This window comes from Poromitra crassiceps, assembly GCF_964638095.1.
Source record: "Poromitra crassiceps genome assembly, chromosome: 16".
NCBI classification, from domain to species: domain Eukaryota; kingdom Metazoa; phylum Chordata; class Actinopteri; order Beryciformes; family Melamphaidae; genus Poromitra; species Poromitra crassiceps.
Window position 1 is genome coordinate 12,184,535 of NC_139645.1, and position 10,194 is coordinate 12,194,728.

At 42.9% G+C, this 10,194-nt stretch overlaps 1 protein-coding gene across 1 annotated transcript; it reads right to left on the reverse strand.

Moving 5' to 3' along the window:
• LOC310791238 (caspase-8-like) lies at nt 1-10,076 on the reverse strand. The gene is made up of 8 exons (XM_083652918.1): nt 10,011-10,076; nt 8,398-8,479; nt 5,537-5,717; nt 5,229-5,276; nt 3,829-3,878; nt 3,615-3,738; nt 2,958-3,441; nt 1-2,520 (listed from the first exon to the last, which is right to left on the reverse strand). Exons 6-8 carry the CDS (start codon nt 3,718-3,720, stop codon nt 2,343-2,345), a joined length of 768 nt encoding a protein of 255 aa, XP_083509044.1. The 5' UTR covers nt 3,721-3,738; nt 3,829-3,878; nt 5,229-5,276; nt 5,537-5,717; nt 8,398-8,479; nt 10,011-10,076; the 3' UTR covers nt 1-2,342.
• Between the last annotated feature and the right edge of the window lie 118 nt (nt 10,077-10,194).

The following is a 10,194-nucleotide window of genomic DNA, read 5'->3' on the forward strand; positions in this document are numbered from 1 at the left end:
TTGGTTTTTTCCTCCCAATTTTTTATTTTAAATTTTTCAGAATATACAGAAAGACAAATACGCTCAGACACCGTAAAAGAAATAAAAATATTCATTATCAAAATGCAATATTACATCATAGAATTACCAGCAAGAAGATTGTAAAGCACTAGCCTATACTAAGTTTAACATATGGTTTCATGGTAATGCCATCTCTAGTTTTAGAGTCAATTTTACAATTTTCCTCCACCACAAAAATACATTTCACCATAGGAAACTGTTTCACCCACTCACTTATCCAATGTATTCCATGTTCTGCCCCTCCAGTTACCTACAGGGACGGTATCCAGTTTATCAGCTCCCTTTCTCCTGTTACAAGCACTTCCTACTACAAAGCAGACATTATGCTACGCTGCTTATACAGGCGTGGTTTTTTGAATACAAGCATATAAGGCACTTGGTGAATTGACATCCAATTACTTAAATTTAGAACACGGCTCTCTTGAATACTCGATTCTGATTGGTCAATCAACAAGATTCACCGGTCATTATTTCTCGACAACCGACCGCTGCTCTGCCACACCTGGATTAATCAGTTGATAAGAGCCTTTTGTCAGCAGACACTACTAATTAGGCCAACCAGTTGCAGCTGTGGTGTCTTGTGTGCCAATTACGAATGAAACCGCTTTGTCGTTGAAAACGCTATTAAAAAATCTATTTGAATAATTATTTTTGTCAGATTATTGAATGATTTAGTTGTAGGCCGTGTTAAGCGGGATAATGTATAGTGAGCCGGTGATTACTGGAAATAATGACCTTCAGGTGAATGATTAAGCCCTCCGCTGCGCGTCGGGCTCAATCATTCACCTGTCGGTCATTATTTTCCCAGTAATCACCGGCTCACTATACATTATCCCTTACATATATAACCTTTCCCCCCTCCTTTTGCATAATGAGGTCCCTTTTCATGCTCTCCTCTAAACATCATCCCTTCATAACACATGTTTGGACCCAGTCATTGGTCAGCAATAGTGGTCAGCATAGACTTGTTACAAGGTTGTTAATCATCTGTCAACAAGTCCTAATGGGTTGTCAGCATGCATAATTGTTTGTCAACATCAGTCCATTGGAGTCAGTTCTCAGATTCTCCCCAAACTCCTTCTCCCTCTGCTCAGCCAAAGCAGCAGAGTACATTATGTCTAGGGAGGTTGTTAAGTCAGGAGTTGTACTAAAGTACCTTGTCAGCTCGTCATTATCATCGTCTGCTGTCTGGGCCATGTCGGGGGCGTCAACGTCCATGTCAGCCTTCACATAGAACATTCCTGTAACCTTGGTAACCATGCTTCTCACCAGGCCCTGAATGCAAGCTAGGAGACAAGGCGTCCAGGTTTCCAGGTGCGTCGCCTGGACAAGGCCTGCTCCAGTGTCAAAGGGGGAAACCAGCTTCTCTGTTAGCCTTGAGCCCCTTCCCAAAGTTAGCCGTGTAAAGGTGGCCACGCCCATCATTCTGGAGGCATTGTCATTTGCACAATAACATCGCTCCATCATGGCCACCGTATTGATGTCGTGCAGAGTGACGTACCGTCTTATCTCTTCACGGCAATATGGAGAGGTGAGGTACAAGCTTGTTCTGTGTTCGGGACTGCCATCATACCCTGTGTGCCTCTGCCGCAAGCGCTCAATGTTAAGCCGCCACAAAGCCTCATCTTGACAGATGGCTGACATCGGCTCCGGAAAGATAGAGTCCATGATTTTAAAGGACATTGGGTGTGGCACTTGCACCAGATAAAGGCCTCCGTCCGTGGTAGCTTGAATGGAATGCGTCAACTGTCCGTACCACAAGTTCTGCGACTCCCAGGTGGTGATGGATGCTTTATAGGCTTTATGAAACTCTTTGGCATCAAACCCAAATGCTCTATAGGGGCTTGTGAAACATCATATTGGCTCTTGACCTCTGCAGCATAAACTGTAAACAACCAAGCAAAAAAAACACAGACACAGAGAACCAAACTAGCCTAACGCAGGCAGGGGGGAATCCCGACCCAAATGAGACCGATGAACAGCTGGACACACGCTTTTCCATAATGCAAGGTCCAATAACTCATTCAAAACTTATGTGGTTCATTTGAAATTCAAGAACTTTTAAAAACATTGTTTAAAAATGTTGCTATTTTCAAGGTATTCTAGGACTTGATTTTCCCCCCTCAAAATCCAAGCACTTCAAGCACCTTGGCAGAACCCTGAAAAAAAGTACATGACATTACACTATAATATAGACATTCTACTATAATAAGGAGCTGCAGAGCTGCTCCTTGTCAATGTGAAAGAAAGTGAATGTCGTGGCTTCCATCATGTGGCGATCTTTATGGAATGATGGGAGGAGAGGCGTTTGGTTTTGGAAAAACCACACGCTTCCTGGTTGAGATCCGCGCCTCAGAGATCTGATTCACCTCCACTTTTTTGCCCGCTCTGTCGATTACGTCTGTCTGCTGAGCGACATCATCATTCACTTTGATCAAGATATCCAGTAGGCGAATCTCTCTGGTGAAAATGAAACAGTGAGATAATGAGTTGGAAACTATGAATGTATGCAATTATTATTAAGACATTATTTTAATTAATTATTTCAAATTAATTGAATTGTTCTCTAATACAAATTAAAGTCTTGGAGCCAGAGGGGCATAAGCAGGTTTTGACAAACTTTACATAAGACCCAAAACAAAATGGTTTCATCAACTGTTGTAGATATCTTTTGATAATCTCATCATATAAATTCACAAGGATACTACAAACTAGATCTCCTCAAGGGTTTTTACTTGATGTATAAATTAGATCTCCAGATATCCAAAATGTTACGCTCTACTGGCTCCAGCTTTTATTTCCGTATAGGCCTATATACTGCGGATATATTTCACGTCAATAACTGAAATGCACATGATCTTAGCATATCCAGATAGATAATATTTCCTTTCACTAACCTGGGCACGAGCTGGACGAGGTTTTGGCACAACGACTGGATGAACCAAGTGCCTAGCTGCAGGTCTCTCACGGAGATGAAGTCAGGAACAGTGGCCAAGCCCATGAAGAAATCGGCAACTCCCGGAATGGAGTCAGCAGGGCCATCAGTGCTGAGTGCATGGCCGTCGGCCTCGATGTGGACCCGCTGCTGTACGTTGGAGCCCTGGCAGGCCTGGATGAAGAAAAGCTTGGGTTTTCCATCCAGAGTTCCACTCTGCTTTCCACTGAAAGGCGCCATGAGCTCGCTGATCTTGACGGGGCAGCCATCCACACCAAACACACTTTTCTTCTTGCCGTGGCTGAGAACGATGCAGACCACACAGTCCATCTGACTGTGGTCCATCTCGCCAAGCTTCTTTACCACAGACAGCATCCGAGCCCTCGTACAGTCCTTCTCTATCTGCATCCTAAATTCCAGCCACTCAAACACTTTCACCAGATTGTCTGAAATACACAAGAACACCCCCCGCCCCCCCCGACACACACACACACACACGGATGCACACGCACACAAACATATGCACATGTAGATAAGGAATGGAATATTGGCACAGTTTACATTTGAGAAGGAATTATTTCCTGGATTAATTGAAATAATTAAAATAAATTAGCCTCACTTTCATCAATCTGGGTTCCTTCACGATTTTTCATTTTGCCCTTGAAGTCATAGTTGTTTATGATCAAGCACACACCTCTCACTTCTCCTCGTCCCAATGGTCTCATACGATACTTTTCCAGGGTCTACAATCGAGATCAACAAGAAAAGAAGACTGATTACACTGTTTTGTTCAGCAGTACTCATAATAAAGCATGCAGGAAGAAATCAGCCACCTCTTCGTTTGTGCCTGTAGTTTGTACTTGGACAGAGCTCCCTTGTCTCTCTATGGGACAGATGATCACAGTAAGGGGAGGAGGGGGGGGGGAGGGTACATACAGATTAGAAATGTAGACATTGATCACATCATAGGAATGAAAACTAGAGACTGCATGATATTTCTTGGACTGTAGTGTAGACATTAGTGATGCGTGGGTCACCCAGAACCCGATGAGGTCCCGTGGGCTGGCCCGCCCCGCAGGCGGTCTGGCCCGCCCCGCAGGCGGTCTGGCCCGCCCCGCAGGCGGTCTGGGTTGGCAAATTATGAAAATATGGCGGGTATGGGCGGGGCAGGCTCAGAATGTGACAAAGCAACATTATTAAATATTTTAGTTAGAGCAGTGAAACACGCAGAGTAACCCTTTATTAAGACGTTAACTCTCTCTCACATGTACACACAATAAGACGAGTCTGAAGCCGTCTGCAGTGCACCTGCTGCACTAGTAAAGAAACACTTCAAATGAGGTAGCCTATGTGCTCTCAAAACAAACATTTTGGAAGGATTATTCGCTGTAATTATTATTTTAAGTGTCCATAAAACGAATGCCACCGCAGATTTTCTGTGTGGACTCGACTGTGATCTATTTGTCAATTTTACTGCAACATGAGTAGGCTACGTGACCAATTGAGAGCGCATGAGGTAAGTAAAAGAAATTGGAGGGAATAAGAACTGTTTCTGTAGCCTACCTCCTCTACCTGCTACCTCCATTTTGAGACCTTGCATTAATTGAGGAAAGATCGATAATAGCTGAGTTTGTAGCGTCGACGAAGCAGAAAGAACTCAATGACATGAAAGCAGCCGAGCAACGCATCCAGAGCAATAAAACTGTTGTCCAGTCGTGCACCGGCCGGCACGCATGTGTGTCTGTCTGTGAGAGAGAGAAGGAGAGAGACGAGTTTGGACACATTGGAGAGCTCTGCTGCGCTCGTTGTGAGTCCAGATAAATATTACATTAAATTGGCCGTTTGCGGGCTGCTGGGTTAGGTTGGGTTCTGGGTTTTCAGATATTTTAACGGGGCGGGCGGGGCGGACTGGCTCCGATGACGGGTTGGGTTGATGCGGGCGTTAAAAAACCCTGACCCGCGCATCACTAATAGACATACTTCTGTTTCCCATTGTGATTAGCCACAAGGCTAATCACAATGTCAGTTCCCTCTAATTGATCAGAAAAATAGGTACAGGGACACCCCACAGTAGCAGGCTGGATTTTATGACAGGTCTAGGCCTATATGTTCATCACAAGAAAACGATAATTTGTGTGGTCAAATTATAAATAATGTCAAATTAAAACACACTGCAACTGCTACAACAACTGATCTGGAGTGTCCAATGTTCACAAAAAAGAAATCCACTCACCGGGGTCAGAATCAGGGGCAGGTAGGCCCAATTCGATGGTTGCTTTGGCTGCAGAAATACAGACAGAGAAATGTTGAATTATCAGGAACATCTATTTTCTATCCCAGAGGACTGGCCAAATTGGTTCTCATATTGATAGAAGTAGCCTTGAGGACCACAGAGAGAGAAAGAGGGGGTGGGGGGCAGAGGGAGTGCAGCGCAGAAAGGGAAGTTAACCTAACCAAAATTGTATATATATATATATATATATATGGATGTATGTCTCTGAATAATGTGGCAGTTCTATATTTCCACTTCTCATCACTTACCTTTAGTCAAATCCTCCAGTAGATCATTCCTGGAGATCTTGATTAAAACCTGCTTGGTCACCTCATACCAAGCAAAGTCTTGGAAATATTTCTCCACGATCAAATCAACTGTTGACTGCCTGTGGGTTGCTTTCTCCAGATCGTAACAAGAGATGGATTTGATCCCTCGGATATTGGTCTTCTGCAGGAACCACTTGAAACTGTCAAACTGTTCAACTGTGAAATTCTTCAGTATTTGCAAGAGGAGTTCTGATAACATATCCTTATCCACTGCTGCTGCCATTGTTGCTTCCCTATAAAATCAAAGGATATTTTATCATTTCAAGGGCAATTATGCAATTATTTTAGATTTGTCTCATTGCATTTTATAATGCCACTGTTTTAGATATTTGGGTCTTATGATTAGCTAATGAGCCCAGACAACACAAGGTGGTAAAGAAAATCACAGGACTAATCAGCATGCGTCTTGGACTTGTGTGAAGTAGGCCTATGTGGCTATACACGAATCCGGCGAAGTCCCGGATGTAAACAAGCTGCCATTACTGCGGTGGCTCCTGGGGGATTACAATACGCGCCGCGGCGCGCGCGTTTGAATGCAAGCTGTGTCCGAGTGTATATTTTTCCTGATATTTTTCTACGTTTACATTTTTATTCAACGTTAATTTTGACAACGATGTCTAGGAAATCGGGAAGAAGCTGTGCAGTTCTCCGCTGCTACAGTAGTGGCAAACTTGCCCCTGTCTGAAACATACATAAACATACAAATATATATAGATTTCCTGGATGTGCAGAGGACCGAGCTGTTCGCCAGAGGTGGATCAAGAATATTAACAGAAAGGACTTTGTTCCCAATAACAACAGCACGGTAGGTTTTGGTTAACAGTTGTAAATCGCTAACTTTATTTCACCTCATAATGAGTAGCATGCAGCTGCCTAGCCTAAGCTAACAGTGATTATGACATGGGTTATGTCAACATTATGATGGTTGTTAATGGACTGTGAATATCGGACAGGTCTTTTCAGAATGATGTATTCATCATCTGGTACAGTGTGCAATATTTGGCCAATCCATCCCGAGCTCAGGTCATTTTGACCCTCTATGAGAGACCTGAGCCCTGTACCAAGAAGCAAGATTAGTGGTTTAGCGAGGTAACTTCAGGTTTAACCCTGGTTTGGCCGTGCTACAAAGCTAGTTAACTTCTTACCGACATATATTTCCATAGCAACTTATGCTTCACACTTAACCTGGTCCGCAGCAGGTTAAGTTGCAAGGATAAGATTAGACCTTAAATACACCGCCCACAAACCAATCGAATCAGCAGTTTGGAAAAATGGCCAACCCCTTTCTGGACAAGTTTCCCATCGAGGAAGGAGCACGAATTGTAATGTTGAATTAATCAAGGACTAAAGCCTTGCACTTGTTGCAGGCTACATTTTAATTAAGCCCTACTTACCACTTTGGAATATGTTTTTATATATTCATTTTTGTGCTCTCAAGTAGCCTAGATACGTTGTTTGACCCCGCTGATCGATTGCAGCTGAATAGTGAGTGGAGAAATATCACTAAACCGGCATAAAAAGGTTACATAAACGTCTCCAAAGCGCACGGTGCCGTGTGCGCAACGGAGCTGAGACTGACGTTGGGTTGGAATTGAAATGGTCATAGCCTACATGCTGGAATAGCCTACTACATCTAAGCAATTTAATATGGGATCACCTGCACACAGGCGATCCCATATTAAGATGATTCATATCTAGGCTACTCTTGCATTTTGCAGCTGCAACTGTGTTGCTTTTGGCCTGTATGATGTGATTGAACTTCATATTTCCAGCATCATTATATGAAATATGGAGATATGCGACTCTGCTGACAATAGCCTATATATGTGACCACAAAATAGGCTATTTTTATAACTGAAATCTATGCCCGCACGTACCGTGTTGATTCACTTCAGAAGCATTTTTTTATTTTATTATCATTCTTTTTTTTATTGATTAGTCTATAGGAATTATTCAATCAGTGCGACTAAACACATCATGAGATCATTATTATTCATTGAGCCTAAATGGTCTATACATACGGATTTTGGACTGAGATAGATTACACATTGCTTCCACAAAAGACATGCCGGTTTTGAGTTTATTGAGAGGGTGAATTGAGCTGCTGTAGATAGCCTACGTGGAGGTAGAAACCGCTCTTCAAAGAAATTACTGGTGTGGATAAAAGTGGTCACTTTAGACATTGGGAACAGACTAATAATATCCAACGCAGATTTTTATTTGCGGTTTCATTCAATGAGGAATGTCAGAGTTGGAGCAGTCAATATTGCATTTTGATTGGCAGTTGTTAAAAACCACGCCTCTTTCGCGGGCACGAGCATTTTCATGTGCACGAGCTCTCAGCTTGATTAGAAAAACCTGGTTCGAGTTAACGAGTGGCAATCGACGTTCGTAGTACAAGTTAACTACAATCGAGGTGATCTGGTTTAGACAAACCAGATCAAGGGACAGATCCTGGATCTTCTTATAGAACATTCGTGGTATAGAGCCCTGTAGTTGGCATTCTGTTGCTCATCACAAGCCAGGCGATTCATAAAATACTCTTGAATACCTACCTATAAAAAACACAAATTCGTATTTTTAAAAGTTTTACTAATGTAATTGGTGTGCAATGATTACATGCAACTTGATTGTTTATGCTAGCTAGTTACAGTCACGTTAACATTAGCATGTTTACACAATAACATCACTTGAAATGCAGCTCGTTAATTGGTCGTTTTTCCGCTATTTACAACAACAAACCAACAACAAACCAAAAAAACACATACTTCAAGGTTGTCACATAAACTGAGAGAACATACCTTGCTCCACTTTACCACGGGTGCTGTTATGTAGGAATTGGAAACTCGTTGATATCGGCTTATTGTGAGACAGTAGTTTTTCCTGAATGAACCCAACAACAATAGCAGATGTCTTTAGTAAGATAAATCAACGGCACAATCGGTCACAATGCAACAACACACAGCCAATAATACAGTCAAAGAGGCAAGGGGAGGAAAGGCAAGAAGATGTGGTCACCTCGCTTCCCGCAATTTTTTTCTTGTCTCCCCGCTTCCCGCTAATTCTACAACAGAACAGCGCGCTCTTCCGCGGACGCCACTGTGGCGACAACTGGTTACTACGTCGACACTGGTTGTTGCTATGGCGGTCTTAAAGCAACAGGGCCTACTGTCGTTTACATAGAGACACTACGGAGCGAGTCATCATTCAGAAACCACGCCCAAAACGGGGAAAACAACCCTACCGACTGTCTGAGTAAGGTCATTGACTTTACTCCGCCTATAGAGAGCATAAAGGTTGCTTCCTGCTTCAGCATGCGTAGCCTATACCAGAGATTTTGGAAAATGCTTATAAAAATAGTTTTAGGCCTACTTCAAACCAACCGATTCAGCTATAGAAAGATTCAGCTTTAGAAACAGGAGAGACCACAGAACATTTCACTCGGACCAAAACGTAAAAGAATTGCGGATTTAAAGAAAATGTTTTTTCAATGTTGGTTTTTTTGTTGGTCCGAATGAATTCTATGTTCTCTCCGAATTCTAGCAGATGAAATCTCTTGGTACACATACTGAAGCAGGAAGTGACGTTCAAAGAGCTCCGCAAACCGGGAGCGCACGCCTTTACTGCCGCTGCCTTGCTTTCAAGGTCAAGGTCAAGGTTCAAGGTTTCTTTATTAGTACCCGAGGGTAAAATAGTTATGCAGACGGGAAGTTCAGCTGTCCAGAAGATAGAAACAAAACATACGAAATCACAAGACATCAAAACAAGCATCATTACAATAGAAGTTATTTTCTTTTGTTTTTGAACTCCCCTCCCCCCTCCCGTTTTCTCCATAATTGTACTTGGCCAATTCCCCATGATGGTTGTTGCTCCACCGCCTATGCCGATCTGAAAACAGGCTAGTAGTAGCAGCAGCAGCAGCACGGCTCCATCAACACGTCTGACATATGGACACAGCAGGGAACCCCTTGCCTCTCGGCTGCTTTCTGGCCCGTCCAACTTACCACAACTCTGCTTCATCATGCTACGCTAACAATGGGCTACATGCACAACTCCACTACTTCCTGAAATTAGTACAGCTTCTTTTATTTCCCGTCATCACTATTGTATGAACTGATTAATGTCAGGTGTGCTGCAGTCGCAACAATGATCAGGCACACCTGATTAATCAGTTCATCCAATAGTGTAGGACAGGAAATAAAGAAGCTGTACTAATTTCAGGAAGTAAAAAAGTTGTGCATGTAGCCTAACAGCAACTTTCAGCTTGAGATGAGATAAAATAAACGCTGTCAATGGCATTACAGCTAACATAACAGCTCATAACGCATATTTCATTCAAGCTTGTGTTTCTAATGCGAAATAAGTAGTTAACAAATAGGTTATAACTTTACTAGAGTGTCGTAAAACAACTTACAACTTTATCCGAGTCTCCGAGTCCCGCGTTGAAAACAGGAAGAGCAGCGTCACGACCTCCGCCCTATTTAGCTCATTCTCCCGCCAGCTACGGCTATACGTCACTGTCATAATCACTCCCACATTCGGCTCCTGCCAGTTCTGCCAGTACAACCTGCTGGAAAGTAAAGTCGAGCCAAGGATAC